The 17,324-nt window shown below is 43.6% G+C and overlaps 1 protein-coding gene across 10 annotated transcripts in view; it reads right to left on the bottom strand.

Moving 5' to 3' along the window:
• LOC106576161 (DENN domain-containing protein 5B) overlaps positions 1-17,324 on the bottom strand; it is a 107,829-nt gene that overhangs the window by 35,977 nt on the left and 54,528 nt on the right. For 7 of the 10 annotated variants that reach the window (XM_045699780.1, XM_045699782.1, XM_045699781.1 and 4 more), the window contains 2 exons: positions 11,442-11,501; positions 2,846-2,955 (listed from right to left, as the gene is read on the bottom strand). In XM_045699780.1, coding sequence (XP_045555736.1) covers positions 2,846-2,955; positions 11,442-11,501 — 170 coding nt within the window. The remainder of the gene's footprint in view (positions 1-2,845; positions 2,956-11,441; positions 11,502-17,324) is intronic. The other 3 variants (XM_045699785.1, XM_045699786.1, XM_045699788.1) reach the window with 1 other exon arrangement.

Below are 17,324 nucleotides of genomic sequence, written 5' to 3'. Positions count from 1 at the left end.
TACAACTCTGCATGCATGTTGGAGAATATTTGCCTAAACCAACACTGCTCTGAAACACATTATACAGTATCAACAACTCAACACTGTCTGACATGTTGCATACATATACACAAGTGACTACGTAGCACAGCGGCTTCATCTAATCCCATTGACACACTTCCATTGAAGTCTCCCTCAAAACTCTTCCTGTTCTAACAAAAGGGAGCAGAAACAGTTGACTGTTTACAGTAAAGGCTCCAGGCCAAAAAAGCCCCCCTGTAACTGTGTCTGATGGCCCCCCTGTAACTGTGTCTGATGCCCCCCCCCCCCGTAACTGTGTCTGATGGCCCCCCCCCTGTAACTGTGTCTGATGGCCCCCCCCTGTAACTGTGTCTGATGCCCCCCCCCCTGTAACTGTGTCTGATGGCCCCCCTGTAACTGTGTCTGGGGCCATCAACCTGGGCCTTAGCTCTGTTATGCTCAAAATTACTTCAGATAGACATTTCAGAATTCCTCGCAGAACATTTCACAGTACTCTTGGATAATCCCAGGTAATGTTCCCATCTGTTAAACAATCCCCTTATTCCGGCACGGACACGGGAATTGTGGGGGTTCCGGGTGAGTGACGCACTGATGATTATGGAGCAATAAGCTCAACAAACTGAAGCACATACACATTCATACTCCCTCACTCATGCATATCCTCGGGCACTATCTCTCACACACACACAGCTCTCCTTATTCTCACACACACACACCTTCTGACTCAGGGTCCAATTAACAAGAAAATCTAAAATCAGTGCCAACAGACAGAGACAGACAGACACAGAGAGAGATTGAGAGGGAGAGAAAGAAAGTTATAATAATCGAGGGAGGGATTTATGAGAAAAGGATTGGGATATGAAAAGCAATCATCAGAACGGCTTTGTTGCCAGGCCCACAGGGGCAGGAAGTGTGATTACACTAAGGTCACCCTATGAGTAGGGAGAGTAGAGATGAGAGAGGAGGGAAATGGAGAGTGGGAAAGGGGATATGGATGGTGAGTGGGATGGAGATAGTGTACATAGAAATGAATGGGGTTGAGGCAAGCAGGGAGAGGGCTAAGATTCATAATGGTTCTGCCATTGGAGCCTTCATAGCTGCACTGCATTGGTGTTCCATTTCAGACCTGGAACACACCGCACAATGGGCCATCGTTTCCATGCCGACGTAAACTGAGAACCCGATGTGAATAATTCAGCGGTTCTGACGCCAGTGTGTGATGTAATGGCCAACGGAAAAATAGTGACCTTGCATCACGAGAGGCAACGGTCAGCCGACACCAAACGCTTCCAGGGCCTCCTCTATAGGGACTTGAGGGACAGGTATCAATGTTAGCTAACTCTACTGTGGCTCAATATGCTGGGCTAGGAAAACACACACACACACACACACACACACGATCCCTCAGCCACATACACTTCAGTGGACCAGATCATTGAGTGACAGGTCAGCGGGACCTTTAGCAGTCTCTTCCATGACAGGTCTTCAGTGATTCAAAACATGTTTAATGTAGTCTTCTGGATGGTCATCTCCTGCAGTGTTTGGGTTATATTGGCCATCTATCACAAACCCCCGAGGAGTCTTATTGCTACTATAAACTGATTACCAACGTAATTAGAACAGTAAAAAATAACTGTTTTGTCATGCCTGTGGTATACGGTCTGATATACCATGGCTCAAACCACCAAATTTATAAAAAGCTATAAAGCACAAATACAATTTCATCATCACCATGTTAACTTTTCCCTTTTTCTCATGAATGCAGATATTTGACAATATAAAGCTTTGTCTTATCAGATATTCCCTCCCCTAACGTAACCTTCCACCCTGGCACGCTTCCCCTCCCCTTGTCCCGTCAACACCAAGAAAACTCAATCTAAACCCAAACTGCAGCAAAGCAGCCACAGTCCGTTTAGCGCAGCCTACAAAACCCTCTGGGTAAATCCATAGAGACAGAGGGGATTTGGTGCCTTCGCCCCATTACCCAGGATACCCTAGAGAGAAGGCACCACATTGTGTCTTAATCCTGGGCCTCTCTGCTCCAATGGTGTGTGTGTGTGTGTGGTTTCCTAAAGCATTGGTTGGAATAATCCTAGCATGCCCTTCCTTTCCACTGTATATGATCTAAAAGGCCTTTCAATGCCTAGTTGGGGTATTGTTAGAGTCAATAGCCCCCGTTTATCGTCCTTCTGTTCCCTCCATCCATTCCTTCCCCCAACCCAGTTTGGTTCCCTGCTGCCTACTCATTAGATTGAATAGAGCCTGTTTATTGTCCTCCTATTCTCCCTCATTCAGGGTTAAGGTTACTTTCTAAATGTAATCGCTTACTAGTTACCTGTCCAAAATTGTAATAAGTAAGTTTTGGTTTACCCAACCTCGGTAATGTAATCGGATTACTTTCACTTAGTTTTGGATTACTTTCCCCTTAATAGGCATTAAATGAAGACAAGAAGGATACATCAAACGCATTTGGAGTGTCATCATAGTGGTCTCTGACTTGTGGTCAGACTTGCTCATGTGGAACAAATGTAAACTTGTCCTGGTTTTCAATGCTGAATTGAATGTCACTGAGAAAACAGAAAGGTGTCACAATGTATTTTTTCCACAAACATCCTTACAAAGTCATCCAATAAGTGATCATCTAGTTTTTCCAGAAGTGTCTGTAATTTGATTACACATTTTTTTGCCGATAACATAACTGATAAGTTACTTTTTTTGTAATCAGATTATATGTAACTGATCACCCCTCAACATGGTCCATCTAGCCATCCATCCATCCATCCACCACTCAGTTTGGCTCAGAACTCAGCGATGGTTCACCCACCATATTGACAGCATCCTGGTCGAAGGGGTTCCACTCCACGTTCTCAGGGTAGTGGGCCAGGACTTTAGACTTGAACGTCCTCTTCAAGGGGCTCTGCTCAAAGTTCTCCCCTAGAAAGGGAGAGAAAGAAAGAGGTCAAGTCTCTGGCCCAGTTGAGAGGTTTACCTGGACAACCAAGTTGACATCCAACTAAAGATATTGGTGCATGTCAAAGTGTGTGTGTGTGAGTGTGCATAAGAGGGGGATCAAAGATTGGCATAAGGGAATAGAAGGAAGACAACAAGAATGAGCACAGCTGTATGTTGCACAGCATTCTGCCCGCCCGTCCAGCATCACTACTCTGGATGGTTCTGACTTAGAATATGTGGACAACTACAAATACCTAGGTGTCTGGTTAGACTGTAAACTCTCCTTCCAGACTCACATTAAGCATCTCCAATCCAAAATTAAATCTAGAATCGGCATCCTATTTCGCAACAAAGCATCCTTCACTCATGCTGCCAAACTTACCCTCGTAAAACTGACTATCCTACCGATCCTTGACTTCGGCAATGTCATTTACAAAATAGCCTCCAACACTCTACTCAGCAAATTGGATGCAGTCTATCACAGTGCCATCCGTTTTGGCATCAAAGCCCTGTATACGACCCACCACTGCGACCTGTATGCTCTCGTTGGCTAGCCCTCACTTCATATTCGTCGCCAAACCAACTGGCTCCAGGTCATCTATAAGTCTTTGCTAGGTAAAGCCCCGCCTTATCTCAGCACACTGGTCACCATAGTAGCACCCACCCGTAGCACGCACTCCAGCAGGTATATTTCACTGGTCACCCCCAAAGCCAATTCCTCCTTTGGCCGCCTTTCCTTCCAGTTCTCTGCTGCCAATGACTGGAACGAACTGCAAAAATCACTGAAGCTGGAGACTCATATCTCCCTCACTAACTTTAAGAACCAGCTGTCAGAGTAGCTCACAGATCACTGCACATAGCCCATCTGTAAATAGCCCATCCAACTACCTCATCCCAATACGGTTATTCATTTTATTTATTTTGCACCCCAGTATCTCTATTTGCACATTCATCTTCTGCACATCTATCACTCCAGTGTTTAATTGCTATATTGTAATTATCTCCACTATGGCCCATTTATTGCCTTACCTCCCTTATCCTACCTCATTTGCACACACTGTATATAGACTTTTCTATTGTATTATTGACTGTATGTTTGTTTATTCCATGTGTAAATGGTGTTGTTTGTGTCGCACTGCTTTACTTTATCTTGGCCAGGTCGCAGTTGTAAATGAGAACTTGTTCTCAACTAGCCTACCTGGTTAAATAAAGGTGAAATAAAAAAATAAAAAATCTGGGATCTCTCATAGGTGGAATTCCTATCTGTCAGCACCTGTGCAATGAAGCTCTCCACTCCCCCCCTTCCCCCTCCCCACTCCCACAAAACAATAAATATTTCCCCCTGCCGGCCTTCCTTGTTCTGGTTCCCCTCACTTTGCTAATCTCGTGTGGAAAACAGCAAGGTGTAATGAACAACACATCTACATCATCATGAAGCCCCAGTCTTGATGCTAGGCTGCTAAAAGCTACAATGCTACACAAGTAACAGTTTGTATCTAATGGGGCAGCAGCAGCGTGTCTAATGGAGTATAAGCAGGACCATGTTGACTCATGTGTCAGACAGCTGCACTGACTACAACAGGTCCACTGAGCAAGGAGCAGCTGGGACTGGGTCATTAGCTTAGTTTAGCTAAGCAGTTATAAGATGTGTGCAATCTGAGTCTTATCCATTTCCTTCACTACTGTGTAGGGTCGCAAAGGGTCAGAAACTTTATGGTAAATTACTGAAATTTTCCATGCGAAGTCAGGCCCAGGAATTTTGCTTAAATTCATCAGAAAAGTTAGCTTATAACAGTGAACCTTTTTTCTGGGATACACAAGGCAATTCTAGGTCTTGTGGCATATTTTGGTTAAACTATCCCCTATTCAATGGAATTGCAACCCTCTGCATGCACAGTGCGTTCTACCATCACATGTGCAGTGCACTCTTCCATCACATGTACAGCTGATTCTCAAGATCTGGCAGACTAATGAGATGCTATTGAGTCCACACTACTACACTGTCTGAGTCAAGGACTAGATGCTTTCTGGTAAGTTTTGATTACAATACTGGGTGGGGTGAATATATTTTATATGACATATATTATTTTTTGTTAATTAGTAAATAGCCTACAGCAAAGTGCGTTTAAATCATATCTAACTCGTTAACAATTTCTGCTAGCTAGTTTTTGCTACCATGTGGATTTTAGCTTGCTTGAGCGTGCTACCCGAGGAGTGTTAATTCACCTGTTTCCATACATGTTTCATTTTAAAACATGTACAGTTGAAGTCGGAAGTTTACATACACCTTAGCCAAATACATTTAAACTCAGTTTTTCACAATTCATGATATTTAATCAGAGTAAAAATTCCCTGTGTTAGGTCAGTTAGGATCACCACTTTATTTTAAGAATGTGAAATATCAGAATAATAGTAGAGCTATTTATTTATTTCAGCTTTTATTTCCTTTATCACATTCCCTAATGGGTAAGAAGTTTACATACACTCAATTAGTATTTGGAAGCATTGCCTTTAAATTGTTTAACTTGGGTCAAACGTTTCGGGTAGCCTTCCACAAGCTTCCCACAATAAGTTGGGAGAACTTTGGCCCATTCCTCCTGACAGAGCTGGGGTAACTGAGTCAGATTTGTAGGCCTCCTTGCTCGCACACGCTTTTTCAGTTCTGCCCCCACATCTATGGGATTGAGGTCAGGGCTTTGTGATGGCCACTCCAATACCTTGACTTTGTTGTCCTTAAGCCATTTTGCCTCAACTTTGGAAGTATGCTTGGGGTCATTGTCCATTTGGAAGACCCATTTGTGACCAAGCTTTAACTTCCTGACTGATGTCTTGAGATGTTGCTTCAATATATCCACATATTCTTCCTCCCTCATGATGCCATCTATTTTGTGATGTGCACCAGTCCCTCCTGCAGCAAAGAGGCCCCCACAACATGATGCTGCCACCCGGTGTGCTTCACAGTTGGGATGGTGTTCTTCAGCTTGCATGCATCCCCCTTTTCCCTCCAAACATAACTATGGTCATTATGGCCAAACAGTTCTATTTTTGTTTCATCAGACCAGAGGACATTTCTCCAAAAGTACGATCTTTGTCCCTATGTGCAGTTGCAAACCGTAGTCTGGCTTTTTTATGGTGGTTTTGGAGCAGTGGCTTCTTCCTTGCTGAGTGGTCTTTAAAGTTATGTCGATATATGACTCGTTTAACTGTGGATATAGATACTTTTGTACCGGTTTCCTCCAGCATCTTCACAAGGTCCTTTGCTGTTGTTCTGGGATTTATTTGCACTTTTCGCACCAAAGTACATTCATCTCTAGGAGACAGAACGCGTCTCCTTCCTGAGCGGTATGATGGCTGCGTGGTCCCATGGTGTTTATACTTGCGTACTATTGTTTGTACGGATGAATGTGGTACCTTCAGGCGTTTGGAAAATGCTCCCAAGGATGAACCAGATTTTTTTGCCGAGGTCTTGGCTGATTTCTTTTGATTTTCCCATGATGTCGAGCAAAGAGGGACGGAGTTTGAAGGTAGGCCTTGAAATACATCCACAGGTACCCCAATTGACTCAAATTATGTAAATAAGCCTATGACATAATTTTCTGGAATTTTCCAAGCTGTTCAAAGGCACAGTCAACTTAGTGTATGTAAACTTCTGACTCACCCAAAATGACGTGTGTCATGCACAAAGTACATGTCCTAACTGACTTTCCAAAACTATAGTTTGTTAACAAGAAATTTCTGGAGTGGTTGAAAAACACGTTTTAATGACTCCAACCTAAGTGTAAGTAAAATTCCAACTTCAACTGTATCTTACAAAAGATTAAATAATTCAAAGTGCTTAACTATTTATCTGTACATGGAATTGTATTTGATTTTTTTTACTCATTTAAAAAAACATTTTTACAGGGAAATGCCAAGGGCACTATCTGATGTGTGGAGACATTTCACTGCAGCTAATGTAGAAGGAAAAGTAGTGTACATTTGCAAATACTGTGCAAAATCATATGTGCAGAATGCAACAAAGATGTAGAATCATCTGGCCAAGTGCATAAAGTTCCCTCAGCGCTCACAACAAGCAACCTCTGACAAAAGTCCCTTTACTTCTATTCAAGGTGAAAATGATGAAATCAGACACCTTATCGATAGCAACAGCTCATGGTCCTCCTGGAATCAGAAGGTTTTTTGACTCAATGGAGGAACCTAGTCAGAGAAATGCTGACGGATGTCTTGCTCGAGCTGTGTATGCAACTGGTTCACCTCTGATGCTCACAGGCAATGTGTATTGGAAGAGATTTCTGAATGTTCTTCGCCCAGCATACACCCCTCCAATCAGACATGCTTTATCTACTCATTTGCAGAGTTCAAGTAAAGGTCAAGCAAATCATAGAGAAAGCAGACTGTATTGGAATCATCTCTGAAAGGTGGTTGAATGTTCATGGGCAAGGAATAATTAACTACATCATCTCCACCCCTCAACCACTTATTATACAAGAGCACAGACAAAGGACAACAGACACACTGGTCTCTACATTGCAGATGAGCTGAAGACAGTCATCAATGACCTTGGACCACAGAAGGTATTTGCACTGATGACAGACAATGCTGTGAACATGAAGGCTACTTGGTCTAAAGTGGAATCCTGCCCTCACATCACACCCATTGGCTGTGCTGCTCATGCATTGAATCTGCTCCTCAAGGACATCATGGCACTGAAAACAATGGATACACTCTACAAGAGAGCCAAGGAAATGGTTCGGTATGTGAAGGGTCATGAAGTCATAGCAGCAATCTTCCTCACCAAGCAAAGTGAGAAGAATAAGAGCACCACATTGAAGCTGCCCAGCAACAGTGACCAATATAACCACCCTTATTTTCAATAACTGCCACGAGCCTTCCATCCATGGAGTTTGTCAGTTTCTTGATCTGTTCACAATCAATTTTCACTGAAGAAGCAACCACAGCCTCCCAAATGCTGTTCAAAAAGGTGTATCGTCTTCCATCACTGTAAATCTCACGTTTGCGAAGGGCCCACAAGTTCTCAATAAGATTTAAGTCATGTGAGGATGGGGTCCAGGTCATTATTCAGGCATCTTTGAGGCCCTTGCTGGCTAGCCAAGCAGTGGAGTACTTGGATGCATGTGATGGAGCATTGTCCTGCATAAAGATTATGGCCTTCTAGAATGCGGAGGACTTCTTCCTGTACCACTGTTTGACGAAATAATCTTCCTGAAACTGGCAGTAGGTTTGGGAGTTGAGTTTCAGTCCATCTTCAACCCGAAAAGGTCCAACTACCTCATCCTCAATGATAGTAGCCCATACCAGTACCCCTCCTTCACCTTGCTGGCACCTGACTCAAGTTGGTGCCCTGTGTCCATTACCGATCCAGCCACGGGCTCATCCATTTGGTCCATCAAGAGTCACTTTCATTTCATCTGTCCATAAAACCTTTGAAAAATCTGGCTTCAGGTATTTCTTTGCCCAATTTTGACGCTTCAACTTGTGAATCTTATTCAGCGGTGGTCTTGTTTCAGTCTTCTTGACCTTGGCCATGTCTCTGAGCACTTGACACCTTGTACTTCTGAACACTCCAGGTAGGTTGCAGTTCTCGAATACGGTGGCACTGGAGGATAATGGGTTCCTGGTAGTTTGACGTTTAATTCTTCTCAAGTCTTTTGCAGTTAATTTGCACCTTTTCTTCCCCATGCGTTTTTTGAGCCCCAGTTGACTATACGCAACAAAACGTTTGAATGTCCGGTGGTCACACCTCAATAGTTTAGCTATTTAAAGAGTGTCGCATCCGTCAAAGGCATTTTACATTTTTGGCTTTTCAGTGTTAGATAAATTTCTTTTTTGGCCCATTTTACATGAGGTAATGAGGTTGCCTAATAATTATGCACACCTTGATATAAGGTGTTATTCACTTTCGCCATACCCTCCCTCATTACACAAATACATATCACCTGAAAATGATCAAATCCAATAAGCATTCAAGTTTATATGGTTTGGAGTTGGAAAATGTGAATAGAAACAATGATAAGATCAGAATACTCACTTGCCTAATAATTGTGCACGCATTGTATGTTGAAAACGTTTTTGGGAGATGCGATGGATCATTCAATATTCCCTTTTGTTATTCAGTGAAATCATCCCATGTGAGTCAACTCATTTAATTAAAGTTCAATTTGTAACTAAATTGTTTTTTTTGTTTTTTTCTACTGGAAGGATTTAATCATTTGCAATTGTCTAATTATGATAAGGTAAACGGTTTATGTTTCTGTCTCCATATGATATATATATTCCCGTTAATTCCCACGGAGAGTTTCCACCTCTGAAAATGCAACCCTACTACTGTGTGCCTTATCTGTAGCTTCCTAGCATGGAATCACATGACCTAGTTATTACAGACATTGTCTCTTTGTTGGAGTTCAATACCAAAACTAACAAGCCATGATCATGACTGTCCAACTATTGACTGTCACTTCCAATGGAGATATTAACTCTGTATACTAAGAAGTCTCAGAGTGGGCCATTAAATCTTAGTGCTAATCCAGACACACTAGTTATTTAACTGTGGGTAACCAGGTCTCCAATACCACAGCAACAACAGGGAGACTAACACCCATTGATTTTAGATAAGTGAATAGAACCGTTAGATGGGCCGGGGTCGTATCGATCATGATGACCATTTCTGCCCCTTTTGATGATGCGAGTGAGGTCAGAGGGTCGTGGAAGGATGAGGAGAACGGAGGGAGGAGCAGAGTGATTGTTCGTAACGTGACACAATGATCATTTCATGGCAAATGCAATTTTCTCAGATCAATGTAGTGTGTTTTAAGATGAATAGTCTATCACCATCAGTAAGAACGGTTGGAAGGTTACAGTGTTTCCAACACAAGATGTACATGTTGTTGATTTAGTTTGCTGTAGTAGTGGGACAATCTCATGAACAGTTACCATGGCAATCTCCTCCTATACTAGTAAACAACGAAATTACATACACACACAAACAGTTCGTCACCGGAGTGCGAGGGCTGGAAATGGTAGGAAATGAAATCTCTTTAGATCGAAAGAGCGTTAGGATGAGGTTACACGCACGCACAGTCCAAGGGTGAGATGTTGTGAGGATGATTGCAAGGCACAAACCAGCAGCAGGAGTCTGAGAGGTCAAACACAAGCAAGGGGGAGCAGAAAGAACCAGTGGCAGGGAGCCAGACAGCAGCAGGGGAGAAAGCTGGAAAACTGGAGAGTGTGGGGGAGCAATGGGGCGAGATGGGGACACACAGCGAGGTTAATGTAAGGAGATGGAAGAGTAGAGATGTTAGACAAGCCTTAACCTGCACTGCTTTGATGGATATTCATGGCTGACGTGAGCTAGGGATTTGGTTAACGCTTTAGGCATTAGTGTGTGTGTGTGTGTGTGTGTGAGAGAGAGAAGAGATGAATAATGCAAATGGCAGTTGTCATTTTGGCAGCGTTGGTGAACTCTACCACTCGGTCATGTAGAGACTAGAGAAAAAACAAAGGTCACAGCTGGATAACCTCTGTCCTCTAGAGGGATGTCTGTGTGTGTGTTTCCAATTTCCAACACTAGACTCCAGATTTCCAGTGCTAAACAGATGGCATGTCTTTAGCATGTAAACACAATGCCAAGACGTTCAGCTGCTGTTAAGCACTCTGCCCTCTTATATTGTCTCTGTGTCTCTATTGCTCTGTCTCCAAACACACAGACACACAATCCTGCCATCTCTTGCCTAGGTGCCTTGTGGGTTGCAGTGCCAGTGGGTTAGCTCTTGGTTTCAGTGCCTGTGTGGAGGTGCAGTGATCTGAGCTGGCAAGTGAAGGATGCCTAAACTCTCTTAAGGCCCTTAGCTGAGACAAACAGGAGTGGACAGGACAGAGCAAGCATAAGCCTCTTCCCTCTGTAATGACTCTCTCTTACTCATTCTCTCCCTCCCTCTGTCTCTCAAAGTTAAACCAGGACACATATGTGAAACAAGAAAGAAAAAGAAAGAGAGAGAGAGCGAGAGAGAGAAGAAAGCCAAACCTCCACTATCAAAAACAGTGAGTGAAGAAGAGAGAAATAGCTTGGTAAAACACTTTCATTAGAGAAAGAGAAGGAGGATGAAGTTACAAAACAGCCTGCTTCAGAGGAGAGTGACTGATTTGGAACAACAAGCTCTGAGAACCTGACCCACATACAACGACTGGGGAAGGGTCGACCAGGAAGAGAGAGAGAGAGAGATATGGAAAGATAGATACGAGAGAAGGGGGGGTGAAAGGGAGAAAGAGAGTGGACAATGGAGGCAAGGAAGATATGATGGACCCAATTAAATAGAGTGGTGGGGTGGAGGTCTACGTTTCAGTAAGGAAGGGTCTTAAAAAGGAGGAGAGAGAGATGAAGGAAGAGAGGATACACTATACAAGTTAGTATCTTGTACACCTCTAGACGGGATTCAGTTGGTGGAGTTTACCTGCGGCTGCTGTATCGGGGTCCCTGCCTTGGCGGTCAGCCTCTAGCCATTGGTACAAAGCTATGGTGGAGGCACATGCAAAAAAGGGACAGAGGAAACAAACAAAAAACAACCCATGTCAAACCAAACGCAAAAAAAAGCACACAAAAGCTAAATGAATCAATGATTAAAAGCATGATGAATGAGACGAGCATGAACATGAAACGTAGTCGGACACATCAAAACAGAACATGGCATCATGGCAAAAAACATGGCAAGTCCCAATAGTCTCAAACATTTTCCTTTCCTTTACGACCACTGATCAGACTACATTTGATAGGTATAAGCAATACACGATCAATCTATCCAGATCTTATATGTATCAGTGGTAGTGAAGGAGAAGAGACAAGCTGGAGAGGCAGGTGAGTAGTGGGGACAGAGAGAAAATGCATTAGCATGTTTCAGTGACTGTGACATATGATGGCGCAGAGGCTTATGGTTAGTTAGTGAGCAGCAGGCTGGACCATGTCATTAGGATGACATTCCCTGGCATCATCAAAGCAGAAGCAGCCTGCACAAACCCCAGAACCAGCAAACACCTTTAGTATCCATCAGCCCAATGCCTGCTGCATAGCAGCACTCACAGCTTCAACCAAACACCACGATAAATTCTGTTTCCTGTATATTTCCTGAATAAATTCCAGTGATACACTGAGTGTACAAAACATTAGGAACAATCCATGACAGAATGACCAGGTGAAACCTATGATCCCTTATTGATGTCACTTGTTAAATCCACTTCCATCAGCGTAGATGAAGGGGAGGAGACGGGTTAAAGAAGGATTTTTAAGCCTCGATACAATTGAGACATGGATTCTGTATGTGTGCCATTCAGAGGATGAATGGGCCAGACAAAATATTTAAGTGCCTTTGAACGGGGTACGGTAGTAGGTGCCAAGCGCATCGGTTGTGTGTCAAGAACTGCAACGCTGCTGGATTTTTCAAAAAATGTTCATGGTCCACCACCTTAAGGACATCCAGTCAACTGTGGGAAGGATTGGAGTCAGCAGGGCCAGCATCCCTGTGGAACAATTTCAGGAACCTTGTAGAATCCATGCCCTGACGAATTGAGGCTGTTCTGAGGGCAAGGGGGGGGGGGAACGACCAACTCAATATTAGGAAGGTGTTCCTGTTTGGTATACTCAGTGTGTATACACTCACACGCCAGAAACGACATCATCTTGAATCTCACACTATCAAACATTCGCTCACACAAACATGCCTAAATCATGCATGCCACACTGCACAGCCCAGACTCTCCTGTTCCAAGCCGAGTCATTGGTTTGTCGATTAAAGGTCCTAGCTTAGACATTAAACCGCTCCCAGACGACTGACTGACTAAGCCACAGAGCTCTGACTGTCTCATGTCTGACCAGGTGAATGATCAGAGCAGAGCCACCAGTGTGTGTGTGTGTGTGTGTGTGTGTGTGTGTGTGTGTGTGTGTCTCTCACTTAAGGGATCTGCCCTGAAAACCGAGTTCCACAAACACACAAGCAGAGGAGACTGAAGGGTCATTATGGTGAGTATGACACAGCGTCTCGCTCTCTGCCAGACTATTATAGCACGGCAATACAGCAGCATAATGCGTCCACTAGCCGGGTTGAGGGGGGGGGTAGACAATGAGGTTAGCACTTTCTGAACCATACAGCAGCATAGGGCTCTGTCAAGTCATTACAGCAGTCACTATCATTACTCCAACCCTGCCTCTGCAACCCTCACATGGAGATCACACACACACACACACACACACTACAGCACGTACGCATACAGGCAGGCACACGCCAACCCAACACCTCTATATCTATGTTATATAATGCCATAGCACTCGTCCTATTTGTAGGCTGCAATCTCTCCCTCCCTCTATGTCCTTGTCCTTCTCTGCTGCGGACATATTCTTTATCCCAGTCTCTATTTACAGAATAAACTGTCATGAATCTGCTTTGTAAACAGCTTGAAATCTGTTGCTCTGATATGTCTGCTGTAACTGAACTGGAAGAGGGTTTATATTGAATGACCCTGATGAACTGGGGTAAGAAGATAAGAGTCCTCATGGGCACACAAACACACTGTAAGAAACACACACACACAGCTGTCTGCACAACGTCCTGTGCAACACGTGAGGCCCAATGCCAACCCCTGCCTTATCTCGCAATCTATATCACTCCATCTCTCTCTCTGTCCGGGACAGTCTCTCCATTACAGATGCAGTGTGTAGACCAGTGGAGGTACAAGGCAGCTCACTCTTATCTCCCTGTTCTCACGGCAATTCATCTTGCCAGCACCACACTATCTGGTATTACCTGGTGCAGGGCTCATGCATGCGCACTCACAGAAACATACACACAGAGATCCACACTCACAGAAATGTACACACACACACACACACACAGAGCTCCACACTCACAGTAATGTACAAGCACACACAGAGATCCACACTCACAGTAATGTACACACACACAGATCCACAGTCACCGTAATGTACACACACACAGTAATGTACACACAGAGATCCACACACACACAGAGATCCACACTCACAGTAATGTACACACACACACACACAGAGATCCAGACCTGCATAAACGTATACACACACACACAGAGATCCACATTCACAGAAACGTACACACATATACACTACCGTTCAAAAGTTTGGGGTCACTTAGAAATGTCCTTGTTTAAAAAAAAAATACAATAATAATGTTCATTGAAATAACATCAAATTGATCAGAAATACAGTGTAGACGTTGTAAATGACTATTGTAGCTGGAAACGGCAGATTCTTTATGGAATATCTACATAGGCGTACAGAGGCACATTATCAGCATCCATCACCTGTGTTCCAATGGCACGTTGTGTTAGCTAAGTGTATCATTTTAAAAGGCTAATTGATCATTAGGAAACCCTTTTGCAATTATGTTAGCACAGCTGAAAACTGCTGTGCTGATTAAAGCAGCAATAAACCTGGCTTTTAGACTAGTTGAGTATCTGGAACATCAAATTCTATTTGTCACATGTGCCAAATGCAACAGGTGTAGAACTTACAATGAAATGCTTACTTACAAGCCCTTAACCAACGATGCAGTTTTAAGAAAATATCTATAAAAAAAATAAAGGCAGAGTTGCAAAGAAAAAGCCATATCTCAGACTGGCCAATAAAAAGAAAAGATTAAGATGGGCAAAAGAACACAGACACTGGACAGAGGAACTCTGCCGAGAAGGCCAGCATCCCGGAGTCCCCAAAATTTGAACTGTAGCGTACACACACACACACACACACACACACACACACAACAGAGAGAAACACACACACAGAAACACACATACAATGGCTTGCGAAAGTATTCACCCCCCTTGGCATTTTTCCTATTTTGTTGCCTTACAACCTGGAATTAAAATGCATTTTTAGGGGGTTTGTATTATAAGATTTACAAAACATGCCTACCACTTTCAATATGTTAAAAAAAAATTCTTGTGAAACAAACAAGAAATAAGATTAAAAAAACTGAAAACTTGAGTGTGCATAACTACTCACCCCCCGAAGTCAATACTTTGTAGAGCCACCTTTTGCATCAATTACAACTGCAAGTCTTTTGGGGTATGTCTCTATAAGCTTGGCACATCTAGCCACTGGGATTTTTGCGCTTTCAAGGCAAAACTGCTCCAGCTTCTTCAAGTTGGATGGGTTCCGCTGGTGTAAAGCAATCTTTAACTCATACCACAGATTCTCAATTGGATTGAGGTCTGGGCCTTGACAAGGCCAATCCAAGACATTTAAATGTTTCCCCTTAAACCACTGAAGTGTTGCTTTAGCAGTATGCTTAGGGTCATTGTCCTGCTGGAAGGTAAACCTCTGTCCCAGTCTCAAATCTCTGGAAGACTGAAACAGGTTTCACTCAAGAATTTCCCTGTATTTAGCGCCATCCATCATTCCTTCAATTCTGACCAGTTTCCCAGTCCCTGCCAATGAAAAACATCCCCACAGCATGATGCTGCCACCACCATGCTTCACTGTGGGGATGGTGTTCTCGGGGTGATGAGAGGATTTGGGTTTGCGCCACACATAGCGTTTTCCTTGATGGCCAAAAAGCTCAATTTTAGTCTCATCTGGCCAGAGTACCTTATTCCATATGTTTGGGGAGTCTCCCACATGCCTTTTGGCGAACACCAAACATGTTTGCTTATTTATTTTCTTTAAGCAATGGCTTTTTTCTGGCCACTCTTCCGTGAAGCCCAGCTCTGTGGAGTGTACGACTTAAAGTGGTCCTATGGACAGATACTCCAATCTCTGCTGTGGAGCTTTGCAACTCCTTCAGGGTTATCTTTGATCTCTTTGTTGCCTCTCTGATTAATGCCTTCCTTGCCTGGTCCATGAGTCTTGGTGGGCGGCCCTCTCTTGGCAGGTATGTTGTGGTGCCAAATTCTTTCAACTTTTTAATAATGGAATTAATGGTGCTCCGTGGGCTGTTCAAAGTTTCAGATATTTTTTGTAACCCAACCCTGATCTGTACTTCTCCACAACTTTGTCCCTGACCTGTTTGGAGAGCTCCTTGGTCTTCATGGTGCCGCTTGCTTGGCGGTGCCCCTTGCTTAGTGGCGTTGCAGACTCGGGGGCCTTTCAGAACAGGTATATAGGTGCACCTGAGATCATGTGACACTTAAATAAAGTCCACCTGTGCGCATTCTAACTAATTATGTGACTTCTGAAGGTAATTGGTTGCACCAGATCTTATTTAGGGGCTTCATAGCAAAGGGGGTTAATACTTTTTCAAGGCACTGTACACACAGATCCACACAGAGATCCACCCTCACATGCATACACACTTGCAGAAACGTGCACACATACAAAATTGATCTGTTGTCCCAAATACAAAGCTAGTCATGAGTGATTGTAATGATTAGAAATTGCATGAGGATCAATGTGCAGCAGTATTAAGCTGATTACCCATTGGGTTGGAATGGGTTGCGGGGTCCTAATGGAATTCTACTGGGAGACCAGGCTCAATGAAAACCAAGGCTAAATCAATACACACTGGTCTGAAATGACACCTCTCATTATTGGTGCCATAAACACTAATACAATATACTGGACCAACTCATTCCAATGGTAGGACTGAATGATCTGACTACAATATCCTGTAAAGCACCAATACAACATCAGCTTTAAGCACAAAAGGAACACTACAGTATATATCAACAGCCATCAGCCATTGTAGTTGAGTGGTGGTGGCCTGGATGTAATGATGCTGAATAATAGGGTTTAATACTATATTAATTCTCTCTGCAGAGGAGTGTTTCCACCAATTGGAGAGTATGGACCACGCTTTGGCTAACTCCTCACACAATCATGGATGATGCATCGCTATAAAGCAACATAGCACACACTAGGGCTGATCCCAATTAGTTGACTTGTCGATTGTTTTGTCGTTAGGCTGTTGGTCGACCGAGATTGTTTTAGTCGAGCAGTAACAACTAAATAAATATATGCGCCCATCTCAGTGAACTAATCCATTGCGGAGGCCTGGAAAAAGACAACTTATGTTTGATCCTAAAATGTGGAAGGAGGCTCCAACGTAAATGCGGAGCCTCCAGAAGCCAAATGGAGCTCATCGCCGTCCGCCTCCCAAAACGGTGTAACAATACGGAGAGCTACACATAGCTCCGCATTGACACGATTTGTTGACGGTTGGAGGGGGTGGTACATCCTGTATAAACACAAACTCACTTCCTTCTCAACATCTCTGCACTGCGAAGCGCAATAAGTATGAATGCCCTGACTTCTGCTGAGGCCATATCACCGTAAATGCTGCACGGCCAATGCAGACGTCTGGAATGACCATGCG

Source organism: Salmo salar, chromosome ssa17 (genome assembly GCF_905237065.1).
Source record: "Salmo salar chromosome ssa17, Ssal_v3.1, whole genome shotgun sequence".
Taxonomy (NCBI): Eukaryota; Metazoa; Chordata; class Actinopteri; order Salmoniformes; family Salmonidae; genus Salmo; species Salmo salar.
Note: the sequence above shows the minus strand (reverse complement) of the source record. Positions and strands in the feature narration are given on the sequence as shown.